The following is a 22,341-nucleotide window of genomic DNA, read 5'->3' on the forward strand; positions in this document are numbered from 1 at the left end:
CTTGGTCTTCCAGCCTCCACAACCATGAGAAAATAAATCAATGTTATTTAAGCCACCCAGTCTATGGTCTTTGTTACGGCAGTCCAGGTAAACTAATACACCTCCTCTTCAACCCACTGTTTCTGTTTCTGATCTACCCCTTATTCCTTCCTCCAGATGTTTGTAAAGCTTCCTGAATCAGAAGTTACCAAAACAGAGTCACTAGCAAGGCACTAAACCTCTTTGACTCTCAGTTTCTCCATCTGCATACTAGGGATATTAATTCCTGTCTCCCACAAAGGGTTTTTAAGGGAATCCAATGAAACCATGGGTATGAAATTATCTTACAGACAGTACAGCTATTCACATGGGCAATCTGTGTCTGGTTCTCACCACTTTCTCTTACTCAGCTTTCCTCCCTTTCAACCACCCACTTGATTTCTCATTTGTGTCCCTTCCTTAATTTCACCTGCCCAGTATGTCTCCTGCCCACTGGGTCACCGGTCATTTGACCTCACTCCAACTCCCTGGCTGTCACATATTTCTCCTTTAGAACAGGTCTGCTGGTGACAAGTTCTCTTAATTTTCCTTCACCTGAGAATACCTTTATTTTGTCTTTATTCCAGAGGGAGAGGGATATATTTATTGGATATAAAATTCTGTGTCCATAGTTCTTTTCTTTCAGTACATTAAAGAAAAAAAAAAGAAGTTGTTCCACTGTCTGCTAGCCTCCGTGGTTTCTGATGAGAAATCGACAGTCATTTGAGTTGTTCCCTTATTTTGTATCATAGTTTTTCCTTAGCTGCTTCAATATTTTTTTCTTTATCCTTGGTTTTCAGCAGTTTGATTATGATGTGTCTGAATTGTTGTTGTGTTTTTTTTTTTTAGCTGTTAAAATCTGTAAATTTATATCTTTTAACAATTTAGGGGTAATTCACCAATTTGGGGGAATTTTTGGTCATTGTTTCCTAAAATATTTTTTTTTGGCATGAATATTTCTACTTCCCTTATGGAATTCTAGTGAAACAAATGTTAGACATTCTGATACTCAACAAGTCTCCAAGGTTCAGTTTGCCTTTTTCTCAATCTTTTCTCTCTTCAGTTTGTATAACTCTATAATTAATCTTTCTTCAAGTTCATTGACTCTTTTTCTTTTTCTTTGTCTTTTCTTTTCTTTCTTTCTTTCTTTCTTTCTTTCTTTTTTTTTTTTTTTTTTTTTTGAGACATGTTCTTACTCTGTTGCCTAGACTGGGGTGCAGCAGCATGATCATAGCTCACTACAGCCTTGACCTTTGGGGCTCAAGCAATTATTCCACCTCAGCCACCTGAGTAGCTGGGACTATGTACAAGTGCAAGACACCACATCTGACTAATTTGCTGTTGTTGTTGAGATGGGGTCTCACCATGTTGCCCAGGCTGGTCTTAAACTCCTGGGCTCAAGTGATCTGCCCACCTCAGCTTCCCAAAGTGCCAGAATTACAGGTGTGAGCCACTGCACTCAGCCTTCACTGACTCTTTCTTCTCTCATCATCACTCTGCTATTAAGCTCATCCAGTGAATGTTTTAAAATTTTAGATATTGTATTTTTTACTTCTAAAATTTCCTTTGGGTTCTTTTTTGTGATCTCTATTTCTCTGCTTGAAAATGTCTATCTTTCCATTCATTTAAAGTTATTTACCTTTACCTCATAGAGCATACTTAGAATAGCTACTTTAATGTCTTTGATCATTGCAACATTAGAGTCACCTTGAGGTTGGCATTTGTTGGTTGTCTTTTTTATTTTTTTAAGAATTGTTCACATCTCCTGGTTCTCTGTATGTTGCATAATTTTGGATTGTATCCTGAACATTTTGAATATTATGTTGTTTAGACTCTAAGTACTGTTATGATTCTCTGTAGAATATTTTTGTTTTAGCAGGCAATCATCTCAGGTTCAGCATGCAAGTGCTGTCTGATTATCTGTGAGTAACAGTCACAGTTTAGTTTCTAGGGCCTTTGCTATCCTTTCTGGGTCTTTCTTATCCATGTACAGGTTAGGGAAGAGCCTGAGACTTATATAGGTCCCCTAACTACAAGTAGAGTGTTCCTTTGTTCAGCTCTCTTCTCTCTAAGGTTACCCACACATGCTGGCCCACGAGGTCTTCTTTTCCAGTTTCTCTGGCCAGAACTACTTGAGACCATCACTACGACAGTTACTGCTGTTACTACTTGAGACCGTCATTACAAGTTCCTACTGTTACTGCTTGAGACCATAATTATGAGACTGAACAAAGGGACAAACGTAGAAATGAAAACTTAAGACAAAAGAAACTTTTAAAGGAAGGGGAACAAGGGAAGAAGAGAGCTCCCTGCTTCTAGTGAGCAAAGTCAGTCCCTGAGCTTCCACTGCCCTTTGTATTTATTGAGTAGCAAGAGCAGAGAGGAAGAGGTAATGATGGGACAGCTGCTTAATTGATCGCAGGTTCATATCATTACTAACAGGCTTCAGATGTACCTAATTACAGAAACACTTGCTTTTGGGGCATGACTGCCCTCAGCATTCCTTCTGGGTGGCATATGCAGTGGGTCAGTTTGCCAACATTCTGCATTTATGAGAACAGTTTGCTGTTTACTCAAATAGCCTCCAGTGGTATACTGAGTTGATCACAACCCTCACTCTTTCAGCCTTCAGCAAGAAAGAAAGGGTTTCTCTTTAATTTTAAGTGTCTAGCTTTCCACTTAGCTGCCAACTGATGCCTGCCTTCAAGGCAAACCCATGAGAGAAAAGGGGGAAAAAAGTAGGACGTCTTTAATGCAGAGGGCCTCTTTTTTCCTAGTTCTTCTGGCCAAAAAGATGGGGTTTCTAAGGAGGTTCAGCCATCTACTTCACTGCCACACAGTTCCTGTACTTGGACTTGCCCTCAGCATAAAGCCTCAAAAGAAAAGAGAAAAGAAAATGAGAAACTCATGCCCCTTCACAATATACGTGCTTTTGCTTACTTTTCAGAGTCCTCAGGTAGTTGCTTTTTGTATTTCATCCAGAATTTTCAGTTGTAATCAGTGGAAAAGATAAGTGATATGGGCTTATTCCATTTTGAAACAAAAATGAACTTATTCCATTTTGATGAGAACCAGATATTTCAATATACTTATATTTAATTTTTATTATATCTATCTTCTCTCTCTGTGTGTCTGTATTTTTCCTATTTTCTCTATATTCACTTCTCTTATTTTCCATCATTTTGCTGATTTTGTTCTCTCTACATATAGATATACCTACAATTATACCCATATCTAAAACTATACATATGTTTATGTATGTGTGTGTGTGTATATATATATCTAGAGCTTTAACTATATCTATATTTATAAATGTGTGTGTGTGTGTGTGTGTATATATATATATAAACTTTTTTGAAGTATACATACATGCCCCTGTATGGGATTTTATTATATAAATATCCAAAATTTATTTTTTTATTCTGCTTTTATAAACATTTTACTACATGATTTTTGGTTAATATGTATATTTCTATTGGGTATATACAATGAAGTAAAATTGCTGGGTCATTGGATATACATATTTTCAGCTTTAGTAGATACCCAGGAATATTTATTTTAAAGTCATTTCCCACATGACTCTGGGACACAGAAAGGACTGTGAATCACTGCCGTAGAGCCAATAGCTTCCTGCTGTCCATCTCCTATTTTGCTTTTAGCTGTAGGTCCATTTCCCCACCCAGCCTATAAAGCTGCCCACAGTCTCCACACAGATCTCAGAACCATGGTGGCCTTGTCCTCTCCATGTCCCACTGAGGCTGAGGCTCAGCTAGGGGCCTCCATCTCAAACCACAAAAGCTCTAGTTGCTAAAGGAGAGAGCAGATATCGAATATTAAAACTCTGGAGGCTCCTTGCACAGTTCCCCCTCACCCCGATCTTGGACAAAGATGCAGGGCTGCTCCTGCTTACTTGGGATCTGCTGTCCTTGTTCTTGTCCCTCCCACTTCCCAATTTTCTGACTCCACACCAAGCATTTATACCTGCTTGTAATTCTGAATATGTCAACAAAGACTATTTTTTGCCTTTCTGAAGTTTTATCTCCCTTGGATCCTTAGATGATAAGCCCCTCTTTTATCCTCATCCTGTCATCTCTGCCTCTCCTAGTGAATTCTAACTGCTCATCTTCCACCAGGGGAAAATCCAAACAAAGGTACTTGAGGGTCTTCAACTCTATGGTACTCAAGATTACCTTCTTTTTCTTGCTGTTTATCAACCACTAGAGCTGAAATTTCTTCTAAATGTGCTTTTTCCTTGTCTTTCGTTGCCAATTTCTCAGTTGAAAAGAGCAGGTATAACTTCTGCATCAAATCAGTAGCTGTCCCAGAACCATTACTATGATTGTTCCCTAATACAAGGAAATGTTGCACCTGGGAATAAAATTCATCAAACAGCTCACCATTTTCTGTCTCTATTTCATATATCCCAGGAATAAGTCTGAAGTAATAGAGAAGAGAGATAAAAAATTAGTTAGCCAAGTCCCCTGAAAGATTAAATGTGAATACCAGATAATATAAGAGGAACCCATTTTATGTATGTGATTGGAATAGTCCAAGTGCAGTTCACGAATGAAATTTGACTTGTGCAATTTTCTAATATTCTGAAGGGAAATTAGACATTTGTCTCTGCAGTTTAGAATTCCAAACCAATATAATTTCTATCATTAAATTTTTATTGAGTACTTAGGGTTGTACTTTGTAAAATCAAACTTGAAAGAATCTTTCCTGCCAATCCTCATATGTGTTTTGTTTTCTAAATGGCCAAATGTCGTGTTTTGTTTTTTATGTTTTTATTCTGCTCTAAAATTGTTACATGGAATCTTTGATATAAGTTTTCTGTTTTGGCAGTAACCAATATTAGAGTTACGTTATCTAGTTACTGATAAGGTACTAATAGGAGGCATTTTTGGTAAAACAAACAGAAATGGAAACATAGTTCTTTCAAATATAAGTCCTGTTCTATCTGTGATTAATTTCAGACCTGTGCTATCATCACAAACAAGTAGCATTTAAAACACACACACACACACACACACACACACTTGGATCTTGAAAACTAAAATGCTGTTCATTTCACAGTTTTCTTAAGGACTGTTTCCAGTTGTGGTATGATGCAAACTTGGAATTTCTCAACTCACAATACAGTGTTTTCTGTGCCATCGTTCTCTGGGTTGGGAGAGGTCATGTTAACACATGTGGCTTTCATATCTTTGGTGGGATATTTGTTGATGGCACCTGGAGAGAGAGTGGGCTGGTTAGTCTAAATTTTACCCATCTACATTATTATCTCACCCAAAGTCAGTTCATCTTTTCATATGGTTGGCAGTGTTTTCAAGAACAACTTTTATAACGGACTTGGCAAAATAGGCACACTCTAACATGGAAATTGTTTGTTCTTGGCAGAGTCAAGAAGATACAGTCATTGAATAAAGAATTCCAATGCTCTATCACAAACTTGTGATATAATTTAAGGACATCTCTAAATTCTTCCTATCATTTGTTTCTCTCTCTATAAAAGGAAGATCTTTCTAGAAGACTCTTATTTTTTAAAAAAATTATTTATTTAATTTTTATTTTTTGAAATTACACTTTAAGTTCTGGGAGAAGACTCTATTAGCTATTGAAATTGTCTGCCCTATTTATCTTGGGGTTGGGAGAAGCCACATTTTTACTTGCTACTAAATATAACCGCTAAATTCCAAGATTCCTGAGAACTATGTAAGCCCTGGGGCTTTATGCATTCCAGAAAACCCGCATCCTTGTGATTCTCTAGTAAACTTGCAGCAGCTGCAGAGACCATTCAATGTAACCTCTGCCACATTCCTAATTCCCAGCACAGGCTACGATTTGTTTGATGTTACAAGGTTTTGGATGTGCTGCTATATGCTTGTCTAAAGTCACAACACATGGGCAGAGGCTGGAGCAGCCACCCTCAAAGCCCCACTGTGTAAAGACACCCTTAAAAATCCCTGCCAGCTGTCTGGAATAGAGGCTTCAGAGATTTGTCCCTATGGCTCATAAGAATTCAAGTCAGAACTAAGGTTAATTTATAATGACAAGACAAAATAGAAGTCCTTGGAGTAGGTGGAGGGCAGTGTCACTGCGATATTATTTATTACAGCAGTACACCTTGCTAAGGGTTTAGTAATTAAAGTATGATTTACGAGACAAGAGCATAGCCCTAGGGTCAGAATGTGAGGGGTTGAGTCTAGAATTTACTAATTATTACTTGTGAGATTTTAAGCAGTTTATTTAACATTTCTGAATCTCAGTTTTTTCACTTACAAAATTGGGTTATAAATACCTTCCTCTGAGGACTGCACTGAAGATTAAATGACACAATCAATTTATAGAACCTGACACATAGTAAACACTCACAGGTTAGGGCTAAAGGGCACTTTTCATCCATTTGAGGATTTCCTGGCTAAAACTTTGGCAGTGCAGCAGCAAGGCTCATGGTCAAAAAATCTGGGAATTTTCTCTGAGATTTTTTACTGCCTCCTACTCACTTATACTCTACCACCCTTAACTGAAGTGAGGATCATTTTACTAAGTCTGCTGATGGACTGTACACAGAAACATTAAATCTATTGCAAAAGCAATCAGAGAATTAATGACTTACGTCTGATTAAATGGACAAATGGCTTGACAAACTTGATGATATAGTTCCAATCTGGCTTGTGGGTTCGGCCAAGTTGGACCAAGTGATGATCCAGAGGGTGGCTGGCTAATTCTTCCAATTCTTTGTCATTGTGTTTAGGGCCAAAGGAAAACACAAATATGGAGTAGCCTTGACACTTAGCTCTCAGAGACACATTCCTTAAGACATCTTTGTCTAACTGGTTGGTTTCGCCAGCAGATACTACAAAGATAACTTTGTTTTTCCTTAGATTGGGGGTTCCTACAAAGACATTGTCAATTGTCCACTGCAAGGCATGGCCAATAAAAACATCTCCATTGAGCTGTTGAGAGTCTTGGAGATGATGTTTCATTTGGTGTATACTGTTATAAGTAACCAAATCAAATTCCAGGTAGACAGGGCAATCTTCAGTGTTAGGCATATAGCCTGGGGGAGAGTAGCTCAGGACAGCAACCCTGTCTCCTAAGGTGGAGGTCAGTGGATCAGGGGCGATGTGAAAGTAATCAAGCACTGAGGTTATAAAAGCTTTTACTTCCTTAAACTCATCACTTCCTACTCTTTGGGAAGCATCTATAAGGAAAGCCACATCCATGTAATATTCTTGAAGAGAGACATCTCCAGGTTCATTAGTATGATCTGGTTCTTCTTTTCTGCCATTATTTTCATGTCCTGCAACAGAATAACTCAAGTCATTCTTTTTAATGAAAGATAAGTTTGGAGCTCCTAGTCATAGATGGCAAATACACAGCATAAGGGTATTACCATGCTTCATTTCCATACTCATGGCAGACATCAATAATCACATTGCTTGTTCCCAGATGCACCCTCCAAATCTGTACCCACATAGCACATGCAGAGCCATTACCATTTGACACATATTGTCACATAAGAAAAAACCCATTTGCTATCCTATCTCAGATCTTTGTGAAAGGATTGATTTATCCTCCAGCGATTTTAATATGCAAGATGAGAAACATTCATTTTTAATGTACTCCACATGGCTAAAAAATTTGGAGTACACATTTGCATGAAATTTAATTATATATAATGACCTCAAGAGAAAGTATAGATACTAAAGTTACATTTATTGGTGGCACAAGCACAAAAACCTTTATATATGTATTAAAAATATATACCATACAGCAATGTCGTGAGAGCAAGTATAAACAAGTGCTGACTTTGGAATCTAAATGCTGTGTGAGATATGACATACTCTAAGAAGCTGGTACTCAAAGTGCCTGCAAACAGTTCATCAGCCCACTTTAAGGTAAGGAGTTTGCACCATGATGTAAGTCAACTATATTACTAAGCACACTGATTAGTTCAGCTGACATTTATTTATTTATTTATTTTCATAGCAAGACTTTCTCTTTGAAGAAAACATTGTCTTGATTTATATTCTGAGACAAGCTTCTTATCTTGCTGCAGACCAGCACTTCAAGTAGCTCTGCTCTAAGCCTTAGGGATCATGAAGCCTGTCTACAATCATATTAACGATGGCTGATTGGTGAGGCGGCAACAGGAAATGCCAGCTCGGAAAGACAGGAAGTAGATGGCCAATGTTCTTTGGTTTTATGAAAGAAGGGAATTTGTGAACCTAATCAAGAAAAAGTAGATTTTTAACTGGCAGAAATCCATTGATCTCCATTTCTACTCAACCCTTTATTAGATACTTTTACATTATTTTAATTCTCACAACAACAAATGAGTCAACCTTTATTAATACTATAAACCTAATATAGAAATAAAATGTCAAAAAAATACCCCACCACCATGGGTGAAGTTATTAACTGTGAAAATGTTTTATTAGATAATGTTTGATGGCTAAATGGGCCCTGCCTTCCAGTATAAATTCCATATTATCTCTTTTAAAATCTATTGTTGGATTTAACTTGCTAAAATTTTCTTTAGAATTTTGCATCTATGTTCACATCCGTATGAACGATGTTCTGTAGTTGGTCGGTAGTTTCCCTTTCATGTAATGTCTTTGTGTGGGTTTGGTATCAGGGTAATCTGGCCTCAAAAAATGAGTTGGGAACATTCCAAATCTACTCTTCTAGTTATTCTGAAATATGCAATAAATTATTGTTAACTGGTGTTAACTTTAAAGTATATAATAAATTATTGTTAACCATGAGAACACTAGATCTTATGCCTTCTAATAAGTATTTTGTGCCCATTAACCAGCACTTCTTTATTTCCGCCTCCCTATTAGCCTTCCTAGCTTCTGTTAACCACCATTTTATTCACAGATATCCCAGGTATCCAGATTTGATCATTACACATTGAATGCTTCTATCAAAATATAACACGTACCCCAAAAATATGTACAACTATTATGTATTCATAAAAATTAAAAATAATAAAATGAAATAAGTGAGTTGTGAAATATTCCCTTTTCTTTAATGTTCTGGAAGAGTTTTCATAGAATTGGTATTAGTTCTTCCTTAAATTTTTAGTTGAATTTACCAGTGAAATCATCTATACCTGGAGTTTTCTTTATGGGAAGATTTGAACTACAAATTCAATCTCATTAATAGGTATAAGGCTACTTAGGTTACTTCTTCTTGAGTAAGCTTTGGTAGTTTATACATTGCGAGAAATTTGTGTATTTTACCTAAGCTGACTTATACACAAAAGATTGTTCATAATATTCCCTGGTTATCCTTTTAATATCCTTGGAATACATCTCCCTTCTCATTTCTGATATTGGGAAGTTGTGTCTTCTCTTTCTTCCTGGTGAGTTTGATTATAGATTTATCAATTTTATTGATCTTCTCAAAGAAACAACTTTTGGGTTTATTGACTTTATTGTTTCTCTTTTTTCAATTTCACTGAATTCCACTTCATTTTTATTATTTTCTTTCTTCCACTTGCCTTGGGTTTATCTGGTTCTTCTTTCTCTGATTTCTTAAGGTAGAAGTTGTGATCATTGATTTGAAACATTTCTTTTTTGTCAATATAGGCATTTAATGCTATTTATTTCCTCCTAAGTACTGCTTAAATGGAACCTCAAATTCTGGCATATTGATTTTATTTTATTTCCAAATATTATACTTTCTAATGTCCCTTTTATTTATTCTTTGACCACAGACTATTTAAAAGTGCTTTATTTAGTTTCCAAATACTTAGGGAGTTTTCAAAGATCTTTCTGCTATTGATTTATAATTTAATTCTGTTTCGGTCAGAGAACACATTTGCTATCACTTGAATCCTTTAAAATGTTGAGCATTGTTTTATGGTCCACAACATAGTCTATCTTAGTAAATGTTTCATGTGCACTTGAAAAGATTATATATTCTACTGTTGGTGGAGTGTTCTACAAATGTCAGTTAGGCCAAATTAGTTGACAGTGTTGCTCAAGCCTACTATATTCCTGCTGATTTTTTCTTTTTCTTTTTTTTTTTTTTTTAATCAATTATTGGGAGAAGATCCTGAAACTAACTAATACTCTTTTCATTTTTTAAATATTTTTTCCTTCATGTTTCATTTTGGAGAATTTCTATTGCTATGTTTTCAAGTTTGCCAATCTTTTTGTTTTGCCAAATCTAATCTTCCATTATCCCATTCAGTGTATGGCTCATCTCAGACACAATGGTTTTTGACCCTGCAAATTCTATTGGAATCTTTTTATACCTTTCATGTTTCCACTTAACTTTTTAACATATTGAATACTGTTACAATGACTGTTTTGATATCTTTGCTAATTCTAACATCTATGTCTGTTGTGGTTTGTTTTTGAGTGATTATACTCTTCATTATGTTTTGTGCATTTCTGCTTCTTATGAGAGACATTGTGAAATTTTCCTTGTTAGGTGTGAAATACTTTTGTATTCTTGTAAATATCCATGTGCTTAGTTCTGGAAGGCAGTTAAGATACATGGAAAGAGTTTGATCCTTTTGGATCTTGCTGTTATGATTCGCTAGGTGAGCCTAAAGCAGTGGTTAATTCAGAGCTAATTATTTCCTATTGCTGAGCCAAGACCTTCCTAAGTTTTCTCCCCATTACTATGTGAATTATATTCTTTTCCAGTCTTGCTGGTGGGAAAAAAACATGATTCCTAATCCTGTTGAGTAAATGGCACTATTTTAAGAGGGTTCTTTCCCTGGTCTCAGGTAATTCCTTAACATGCATGTGCTGTCAATACTCTTCTGAATAACCCAGGCAGACCCTCTGCAGACCTCTGGGGTTTACTCTCTGTGCAGTTATCCCCCTCTGGTATCCCACTCTGTCAGCTCTCACTGTCTTGGTCCTCCTGTTCTCTCAGCTCTGACTCCTCAGCTCCAGGAGCTCAATGGGCTCCTCCTCAATGCCCTCTTCTTGTACCATGGCCTGAGAGCACTCAAGGCTATAAGCCGAAGCACTTGTAGCGTTCATCTGTTTTCCTTCTCTAAAGATTACTGTATTTCATTTCCTAATATCCAGTGTCTTAAAAGTTGTTATTTCATATATTTTGTTTGCATTTTCTCTTTTGTTTATTACAGTTGTGAGGTAAATCCAACTACTTTACTCCATCTTGGACAGTTCTAAAAGATGAGAACTGACCATCTTGTTTGAGATGCTTCTTTTCCTTCTTACAAAGGACTAAGAACTGGTCATATATACACCACATTCTTCCTTTATCACTAAATACATTTATAGTAATTGAACAGGATTTTGCATTGCAGAAGCATGTTTGAAATTTATGGGCCTCCTATTCTCCACCAGGAACCCAGTGGCAAACTCTTCTTAGAATTTCTGGTCAAGATTGAGGTCCCTGATTAAACAACCAAACATGAAACTAGAAGTGCAGACCACAGCATATATTTTGTATTCTTTGCACATCACCACCAAAAACACTTCTAGAGTTCTCAGCCATAGCGTGTTAGGAATTGTGAAGATTAATTAAATGAACATTTCAAACTTTTTGGAGTTTGTGATCCTTTTTGGAGTTTTGGAGTTGACTAACCATTACCTGTGATGTTACCGTGATCTCTGTTTTTCAACTACAGCATTTCAGTTTCTTTAAAAAGGCCAACCAACACAGTTTGTTAAACATAAAGAAAAGCATGGCTGGGTGTGGTGGCTCATGCCTGTAATCTCAACACTTTAGGAGGCTGAGGTGGGAGGATCACTTGAGGCCAGGGGTTCAAAATCAGCCTAGGCAACATAGTGGACCCATCTCTACAGAAAATTTAAAAAATTAGCCCAGCATGGTGGAGTGTGCCTGTAGTCTCAGCTACTCTTGAGAGGCTTAGGCAGGAGGATCGCTTGAACCCAGAAGTTTGAGGCTGCACTGAGCTGTGATCACACCACTGCATTCCAGCCTGGGCAATAGAACAAAATCCTATCTCTAAAAATAAAGAAAAAGAAAAAGATATTCATAATATTCTAGTAGATTCATAAATATTCTAGTAGAAGCAAAAGGGTTAACTTACCATGTTAGTGAAATATTTTTTTCTGCAAGCCCATACCAGAAATATTACTGTTTTTCCAGTTTTTTCTTTATAAATAAGCAAAATCTCAATCCTTTTCTAAAATACCCCTCAGAACTATTTTGTAAAGAGGTATATTTCATCTACAAAATGTCTAAAAATAGGTCCCTTCCCAACTTACAGGACTAGAATGAGAATCTCTGAGGCTAAATGTGGATGATGTACCTTGAAAACTCTAAAATTTAGTCAAACCCAAGGTGTGATTATTCTACTTGGAGAATAATTCATCTTACTTAGGGAGACAAGGTCTTCAAAAATATTTTCTTTCAAGATAATCTGGCAGAAGTGTGGATAAAATATACCCACAGCTCACAATGGTGCTGTGTATTTTCTGGAAATGTCAACCCAGCCAAATTCTCTTCTTCAACTCTGTGAAAGAATTTCCTTAGAATGGCAGAGGAAGGGGAACTGACTCACTTTCCTATGGGCAAGATTTGGAAGGAATTAGGGATTCAGCAGAATTTCCAGGGAAGCACCCCCAGACAGTAGCCTGACTTTGGCCAGTGACTCAAGCCACAACACCAGATGTGCTCCAGTAACGTTAGGGAGAAGCGGGGCTGGAAAGGAAACTTAGAGAAGGGAGGCTCTGAAGGACTTGGGCCATCTGGACTGGGATGAGATATGCTGTGAGGATGCTATGCTGCCTTTCATGGCATTTGTGGGAAATCTCAAGATATGCATGAGTTATCCAGTGGCCTGCTTTGAAATTTGTTCAGGGGACAAAATTAACCATGTGTTCTTCATAGGCAAGCTACATGTACAATTGAGGCTACTTGATGTGTGAGGTTCTGTCCAGATGAACTGTAGCTAGTATTTTCCAAGTTGATTTTTTTTATGATTTCCCATGAGATTAGCAGTACTTTCTTTTGGCTTTTCTACTTTCTTAGTATTTAATCAAGCATTTAGTTTGCTTCGGGTCTTGTGCTCAGCTCTATGCTTGTCTTCTTTCATTTAATCTTCCTTGAAGCACTATGAGGGTAGAATAATCATCATTTCCATTTTACAGATGAGCAAACCAAGCCTTGGAAAGGGTGAATGAGTTGGCTAAGAAAGGATGGCTGATAAGTGGTAGAGGCAGGATTTGAACCCAGCTTGGTCTAGCTCCTTCAGAAGAACTGGTCATTAGAGATGAGAGTCTAGCAGAAACATGAAGTGACTCATCAACCAGCTCACTTAAGGCCCTGGGACCTGGTGTGAAAAATGTGCTTCTCAGTCAATGGCTGTTCCTTCTGGCTGAAGCCACCAGAGAATGTTTTCTTCCAAAAGTAAGCAACTACATATGAATTAAATGCAATTTGTAATTTTTCTCTTCTTAGGCATTGTAGAACAGTGATTATCAGCAGAATATTCAGAGTTTGAGTCCTGCCTCTGTCATTTGTTAACTTTGTGACCCTGAGTTTTCTCCACGCCTCAGTTTCATTACCTTAAAAATATGTAATAATATACCACAACCTTAAAAGGTTTTTGAGAAAATTAAAGTTTGCACCATGCTTTGCATATCCTAATTACTCCACAAATATAATTTTTAGAAAGAAACAAAGAAAAGTCTCAGGCATCTGAAAATCCTTCCCATGACAGTATATTATCCAAACCGGGACTTCTACTGAAAAAAGCAAAGTCAGCTGGTCTAATTTACACACACATGCACAAGTGTACAGATGCTTTCAGAAATGAGAACTCTCATTCTGTTGTGTTGACACATGCTTAACTTCAAGGAGTAGGCAATCATTCATACACCTCTCCACTTATCACTGCCAGCCTAGGCCCATCACCCCTCCTGTCTGGTAAAGTCACTGGTCAAGTTCTAAAGGCACGAGTTGGGGCAACAAAGGAGGCAGGCACAAATACGTATGTGTCTGATGGATGTCATTGATTTTATGCCTAAGGGAAATGTAGACATATTAAAAATTCTCTTGTTTTGCTGTTTGAAGTCCTTGTCCCTCATTTACCTGAATAAGTAGGGATGACTGTCTTAAAATAGATTTCATCCTTTTCTCCAAAGACTTATAATTCATGTCTTTTTGGCCTAGACTTTTCTAGGTGGCATTTAGATGATAAGAGTGAGTCTTGTGGGTCATTTCCTACTCTGAAACAGTAGTCTGCAGAAAGGGACCAGCACACTGAGAAAAGGCAATGCATGTCTTAGGAGTCATTTACACCCAAATGACCTAGGACATGGCAGGTTGGTTTAAATGGAGTTATTTATTCTGTGCTCCATGCCTCCGGATGAGTTTATAAGAAGGTTTTTTTTTTTTAATTTAAATTTAAAAATAGAATTGTGCCACAAAAACTATGATTACATGATTTAGTGATTTAGTTTATACTCAAATTTGGCCATCGGATATATCTCCTCATTTGTAAATGCAGAAATGACCAACACCAAGCAACATGGCATACGTTGCTAAAAGTCCGTGTTTGTGTGTTGATGGTCATGTTTTTGAATCCTGGCTCTGCCACTCACAGTCTACATGAATTTGTATGAAGTTCTTAACCTTTACATCAGTGTCTTCATTTGTAAAAGGAAATGATAGATTTAATTTAATAAAGATTAAATAAAATCATGTCTATAAAGTGCTTATATGGTGGCTGGCCCATGGTTGCCCTCAATAAGCAGTAGCTTCTGTGATTACTATTATTCCTCATTCATTGTTCATCAGTCAAGTGATACTGTGTATGCAATACTTTGAAAGGTGTCCTGCATGGAATGAATGTTGATTCCCCAAAGCATGCCACTTTTTAAAAAATTAAATTCAATACATTCTGAATTGAAGTAGTCATTTTTTGCACACACAGAATATACCCGACAGATGACAAGCTTCTTGAAGACAAAGCTTATGTCTGAGTCTTTTTAAAAATCTCCCTAATTTCCCCAAAAAGTCCACTTCAGGGCTTAGTTCAGAACAGGAGCCAAAGACATATTTGTTATATGAAAGAATGTCTGAATAGTTAAGGAAAAATCCACGCAAAAATCTAAGAGTCTTTTCATATAGTAAGCCCTCTATGAGGGCTGCCATCATCCAACTAACTTGCCATCACCACTACCACCACAGCCATCACCATCACCACCACTCTCACTACCACTCCACCATCATATCTTCCTTCCATCACCAGTACCACCACCACCACACCACTGCCATCATTACCATTACTATTACCTCCTCACTATCACCATCATCACTACCACCATCACCACCACCCCACCTTCATACTTTTATCTCCATCACCACCAATATTATCACCACCACCATCCCTACCACCCACCTCAACCACAACCATCAGCAACAGCAAACATCTTCACTACCATCATCTTTGCTACTACCATGACCAGCACCAATGCTATCATCACCACCGCCTCCATCACCATCACCACCATCATCACCTACTTAATACTTCAAGTTTTTATTCCATTAGAAAGGGTCACATAACATAAAATGCCACCAACACTCTAGAACATTCATTAGTTGCAACAAATGATTGCACAAAACATACAGAAGCAATGTCAGTGTATGTCTGAATTCAGATAGTCCGCTTATTCTGAACCCTCAGTTTACATGCGTCTTGTTCACATGTGAAACTTTCATGGAAGAAAACCAAAACTATAATGACAATATTAATGACAAATTGCCAAGCAAAAGGAAGTGTAGCCATCTCAGTTTACAGCTTAAAATGAAGTAATGGGAGACTCAGTTTATTCTACAAAGAGCAATACGATGGTTAAGATTTCTTAATTATTTCATAAAACATGTTATTAAAATCCAGACATTACTATAATTCTGCTGCTGATTTCTTATTTGAAAAGTGTACTGATAGGAAAGCAGAACATTCAGCTGATGTTCCTTGGATGACTCAGAAGCCAGTACTGCTGCATTTTATTCCAGTGCAGATTTAAATTTAGCCCAAGTAAAAATATACATTCAAGTTTGATACATGACAGCAAAAATTAGAAGCAATCCAAGTGTTCAAAAAAAGTAAATGGTCAAATACATGCATTCATTCCTCAAAAGGAACATTTTGAGAACATTTAAAAAATCAGTATGAAGCTTACAGCAATATAGAAAATGTTGTGACATAATATCATGTGAAAAGCAGGATATGCAATTAAATAAAACTGTAAACCTATATGCCTGTGGAAAAACAAAAGAACGTATTATGCATTAAAAATAACTCAATTTGCTAAATTGTTTGATTTGAAACTTGGTATTTGAATTTTATATGGTATAATAGTACTTTTATCATTTGTAAAAAATACATAGTAGAATCTTGGACATGTCATAAGGGAACAGTGGACAGGGTGTAGCAGTAGAGAGCCTGTCTAGTGAGTCTGTCAGTTCCACAAACTTGGGGGCATGAGGTTTCTTCTAAAACACTTCCCTTAAGAGTGACTTGATAGTTCATTGTTCTGAGGGGCTGTCCTGTGCATTGGAGAATGTTTAGCAATGACCTCTATTCACTAGATGCCAGTGGGGTCCTCCAATTATGACAACAAAAAATGTCTCCAGACGTTGCAATATGTCCCCTTGTGTGGGGTAGGGTAGAGCTACTCCCAGGTGAGTTTTTACCAGGTCATCACTAATACCCTTCCAGTTCTATTATCCTAGGAGTAATTCAAAGCAAAAAATACATATATATTGGCTCTAAAAACAAAACAATTTATAAATCAGAATAAGAGTACAGTTAGAAAAATTAAACAGAAAAACAAAACCTGTGTAAATTCCCTTAAGCAAACTCCAGCCTAGTCTGAAGCAGCAAGTGTTGCTTCTCATTTCTTAATGAGCTCATTGAAAAGAACATCAGTTGAAGTTATCCTAAGGCCTGGGGCTGCTTAAAGCTAGGAGCAGGCCCTGGGCTGAGTTTGGGTTGGTATTTAAAATGCACTACAAATTATCCTGTTTTTTAATTATGAAAGTAGATTAGCTGTATCTTAAGTACTGGTTAATACAGCATTTAAAAAACATTTCACAAGAAAACATCTGCAAGCATAATACAGCATCTTTGACGAAAGTGCTAGTTTACCAGTGGGTCAATAGTTGCAATTTAATTAGAATTAAACAACCCATTTTAAAGTTACATAACGTCAAAGAACAAAGTGCATTTTGTGGCAAGAAATTAGAAGGGACTGCATGTTGCAAGGGATTTTTATATTGCAGATGTTATGTTCAAAAAGCCTGTTAGTATCTCTAGATAATCTCTACATATTTAGATCTTAAATGTGTTTTGTCAGATAGATGTTGGATGGATAGATGGATGGATGTTCTTGAATAAGATAAAATTATAATCTACTTCACGTGGAACTCTTTAGCAACACAAATTCTCATTTCTATTCTGTGATTCTAGATACCCAATTGTTTTCAGCTCCATTGAGAGCACAGATTAAATCTGGCACACCAAAATGTTCAAACGTGCAGTGACCCATAAACTTCTGCCAACACCAGAATCACCTGAGCTTCTTGTTAAAACCCAGATTGTGAGTCCTGCTCCCAGAATGTCTGATTCAGTAGTCCAGGGCAAGTGCTGAGAATCTGTGTTTCTAATGAGTTCCCAGGTGATGCTGATGCTGCTTGTGTAGGAACAACTCTTTGAGAACCACTGACATAGTTGATCTCAAGCTTGAGGGCATACAAATATTACCCATAGTGGTTATAAAGTTTGTAGCGTTCTCCTCCTCGTTCACACTCCTAAATATGAAACAGTAGTTATCAGGAGGGCTTAGGAATCTGTGCTTACAATGAGCTTCCAGGTAATTCTGATATGGGTTGTCCTTGGGCTGCTGTAAGTAAAAGGAGGGCCAAGAAAGGTGATAGAATTGAAGATGATTTCAATTCAAACCAGAGCAGATGGGGAGAAACAGAGAAAGAGGCATAGGTAAGAAGATAGTCAGTGATTGTGCTTCTTTTGAAAGAGAGCGATGCACAACTCATTGCCAGCTCACAGGACTCTGGGTACTACAAATTTCTTAAATGGTTAAGATTCCTGACTTTTCCCAGCCTTTCAGTTCAAGGACAGACAGATCAGCTATCAGCCAAAAGAATTGGATTATGAATGGGTAACAAACACAGCATATGGAGGTGCTTGTGAAACTTACCAACCTTTTATTTGTGCCATACATCTGGAACTTATCAAAGCTCATTTCTGAGTGACTGAATAAAATATCTGAACTACAACTCACTCTACAGGACAGCACACTATACAGGAAGATCTCGGCAGTTTTTGGCAACTGGCTAAAGATGATTGAAAGAAAGAAAGAAAAGAATAGCACAAAGTTCCTAGAAAACACTTATGATCTTAGACTCACATTTATTTTAAAGGATTAAAAAATACACATTATCCTTCTGTCTGAAACACTCAGTGTTGCCAGGCTATCCCAACCTGACGTAATCATCCCCAGAACTCTCAGCATACTTCAACTCACTGCAGGAGAAACTGGGTGCAGTAGGATTTACATTTTTTTTCTTGCTAGAGCTATGAACAATTATTTCCTCAGCCAAATGGGGCCTTACACTAACTATACATATCTTGATTCTCAGAGAGCTGAAAAAAACCAATGAAAAGTCTTTCTTTTATACTGAACATCAGTCATTAACAATGGCTGCAGTGCCGGGCGCGGTGGCTCAAGCCTGTAATCCCAGCACTTTGGGAGGCCGAGACGGGCGGATCACGAGGTCAGGAGATCGAGACCATCCTGGCTAACATGGTGAAACCCCGTCACTACTAAAAATACAAAAAACTAGCCGGGCGTGGTGGCGGGCGCCTGTAGTCCCAGCTACTCGGAGGCTGAGGCAGGAGAATGGCGTGAACCTGGGAGGCGGAGCTTGCAGTGAGCCGAGATCGCGCCACTGCACTCCAGCCTGGGTGACACAGCGCGAGACTCCGTCTCAAAAAAAAAAAAAAAAAAAAAAAAACAATGGCTGCAGAGATGCCCTTCTTTCCTTCCTTCCTTTCATATCCAGTCATATCTGTCTTTCCTGAAAATGTTCATGCTTCTAAATTCCTAGACTCTGGAATGCTTAGCTCTAACAAAGCTATCACAAATGACAATTTGATACTCTAACCCTCTGCCAAAACGCCTCTTCTTCTCTTTTTTCCCCTTTTTAAACCAAACCATAACAAATTCTTGTGCCTTGAAGGCTACTGTAATTTGCTATTCATTAAAATGAACATGCACAATTAATATCCATTAAAAGGTACAAATCTTTAATTTTCTTCTTTAGTCTGTGTCTACAAGAAAATAAAAAAAGTGTTAACTGAAAAAAATACACATTTGAATGTCTTAATGCCATGGTACTACATATATCTAGTTTTACTGCATCACTTTTTTTTTGAGCTAAGGTGCCTATTTTTCAACTAATGATTGTCTTTTTTATCCTTAATTGTAGCTTGTACAAAGGTAAGTTTAGCTGTTTTAAAGATAAGGTTCAAATATCTATATTTTAGAAATAATTGTGGGGATGTAAGTGTTAAACCCAAGAAAAAAATTTTATCTGGGGAAGCTACTGAGAATGAATATTATAGTACAAAATTGGTCCCTTTTTCTCTTGTACTTACCTATTCTAACTACCATATGATACTTTTGGAACAATGCTTAAAATACTGACATTCTGCCAAATAAGCATTTTAGAAGATTCCAGATGCATAGGTGGAATGGCTGAATAGTCTCTTTGGAATTAAAAATAAATGTATTTTTAATTTATGTGGGTATAGAGTGGGTGTGTGTATTTATGGGGTACATGTTTTGATACAGGCATGCAATGCATAATAATCACATCATGGAGAATGGGGTACCTCATTCTCATCATTTAGCTTTTGTATTACACAATTGAGTTACACTCTTTTGGTTATTTAAAAAATTTTTTAAATTATTGACTATAGTTACCCTGTTGTGCTATCAAATAGTAGTTCTTCCTTTTTCTTTCCTTTTTCTCTACCCATTAACCATTCCTACCTCCCGTCACACTCTTTAATGGAAGTACAGATATATTCCTTTGTATCTGATTTGTTTGAAATTATTACATTTTTACAAAAGTTATTGCTTTGCTGTATAGAGTAGGCATCAAGGGAGTTTATGCTGTATCATTTCTGGGTACCACAAAAATAAAACATACTTTCTCATCTTATCACAAATTCTGGAACACTGGCCAGGCCAACTTTTAAAAGTCATTTTAAAGAGAATTGCTTGAACCCGGGAGGCGGAGGTTGTGGTAAGCCAAGATTGTGCCATTGCACTCCAGCCTGAGCAACAAGAATGAAACTCCATCTCCCCCGCCAAGAAAAAGGTCATTTTAATCCCTCCTTTGCTCTGATGTTCACTATACTGCTTCCTTCTATATCATACTAACCTTCTAAACTGTGGATTCTAGAGAAATCTTAAGCTTGGTGAGAATATCAGGGACATTTCTGAGAGGTTCTATCAGTGATCTCCCTAGCAGTGCCCGTCACCATTCAATTTCAATAAAAATAGAAGTTGTATCTACCATAATGAACTTAAAAAAAAGTTGCTTTAGATACCAGCCTTAATTTATGTGATTTTCTACCAGTGTTAAAAGATGAGGATCCCGGCTATTTAAACATTTCCATCATGACTTTTCATTTTCTTACCAGAAGTGAGACTTGCAATTTCTGCAGATTTTTTATCTTTTTCATAATTGATCATTAATTTTTGTGGCTCAAACATTTGGCTTTGAAGGTAAACCAAATAGTCACTTCCATTGTCCTCTATCTTTATAAAAGATGATTCTCTCCCAAAATTTAATTCTTGGCCAATGAAGTCATTCTCTCCTGAAAAATCCTCTTGTAGCTCAGTAGTAAATCTAGGAAAAAAAAAAAAAAAAAAAACCCAAAAAACTCTTGGTGAGTCTAGATAACTTTAGAGAAGGAGGCAAATAAAAAATCCTAACATTTAACATAGTTATTTAATTATCTCCTTAAAAAACCAGTTGGGTGGTGAAAATATAAATCCATTTCAATCAAATAATTCACTGAGATTCATTACACATACTATTTTTTAAAACTCTGATAAAATTTTCTACTTATTCTATCTTTTCTTACATCTGTTTAGAGGCTATTAAGTACTACTTTGGAATAACCAAGTTTGATTTGTGCAGAGTTTTATTGTTTGTTTTCTTTTGAGACAGGGACTCACTCTTTTGAGACAGGGTCACCCAGGCTGGAGTGTAGCGGTGCAATCACAGCTCACTGCAGCCTCAACCTTCTGGGCTCTAGCAATCTTCCCACCTCAGCCTCCTGAGTAGCTGGGACCATAGATGCATGCCACCATGACGGGCTAATTTTTAATTTTTGTAGAGATTGGGTCATGCTGTGTTGCCCAGGCTAGTCTCGAACTCCTGGGCTCAAGTGATCCTCCCTCCTCAGCCTCCCAAACTACTGAGATTACAGGTGTGAGCCACCATGTCCAGCATGTAAAGAGTTTTAGATAAGTGAAAAGAAACTCACAAGCATTTGGAACAATCATATTATATCTCAGATTGATACCAATCACCATGGAAAATGCAGAAAAAACTTAATCTACCAAGCACTGCTGTGAGAAAGTAAGATTATATAAAACATAACCCATATCAGTGCCTCTTAAAATAGTGTCTACATTTATAATCATAGCAGTTTAAGAGTTCTCTGTGATAATTTGAGAAGTTTGTGTTTTTATTTGGTTGATGATATAAAATATATTCAATAGAAGTTTATTCTTGATTATGCAATTTTATGTAATTTCAATGTCTGTGTTTGCATTTGCATTTGATACTGTTTGGCACCCAGTAATACGACTTTAACTGTTGAGAGTTAATGAGGAGAGGAAGCAAAGTCAGATGTAATATGTAAATAATACGTTCACACCAGGAGAAAATCAAATGATATCACGTGTGATGGCACACTGTGTGAATAATCTTGCAGTACTGCAGGTGAAGATACGTGGTGGGGAATCATGTCATCACGTAACAGAGTAGGCAAGCTGCATGTCGATGTTCTTCTGCAGCATGCACCATATTTTATATATTTTACCAATATCTACCATTTTTTTGGTTTTTAAAAATTCCAGTTTGACAAAGAAGAATTATTCATTGCATTAAGTTAGTGTTGAAAATTTTTGTCTCACTGAGTTTGTCTGGATTTGATGTATTAACTTGTTTTGGTTTAACAGCTGCATAAGAACTATAAGTGTATAATATTTGCAGCTAGATTTGTGTTTGTAAATGTATAAATAA

The 22,341-nt window shown here is 37.0% G+C and overlaps 1 protein-coding gene across 1 annotated transcript in view; it reads right to left on the reverse strand.

Moving 5' to 3' along the window:
- COL6A5 (collagen type VI alpha 5 chain) overlaps positions 1 to 22,341 on the reverse strand; it is a 94,651-nt gene that overhangs the window by 928 nt on the left and 71,382 nt on the right. Inside the window, exons 36-39 of the mRNA XM_025376711.1 lie at positions 20,723 to 20,934; positions 6,638 to 7,324; positions 5,154 to 5,250; positions 4,209 to 4,453 (exon numbers count right to left, since the gene is read on the reverse strand). Of these exons, the coding sequence (XP_025232496.1) occupies positions 4,209 to 4,453; positions 5,154 to 5,250; positions 6,638 to 7,324; positions 20,723 to 20,934 (1,241 nt within the window). The remainder of the gene's footprint in view (positions 1 to 4,208; positions 4,454 to 5,153; positions 5,251 to 6,637; positions 7,325 to 20,722; positions 20,935 to 22,341) is intronic.

The sequence above is a fragment of the Theropithecus gelada genome, chromosome 2, assembly GCF_003255815.1.
Source record: "Theropithecus gelada isolate Dixy chromosome 2, Tgel_1.0, whole genome shotgun sequence".
Taxonomy (NCBI): Eukaryota; Metazoa; Chordata; class Mammalia; order Primates; family Cercopithecidae; genus Theropithecus; species Theropithecus gelada.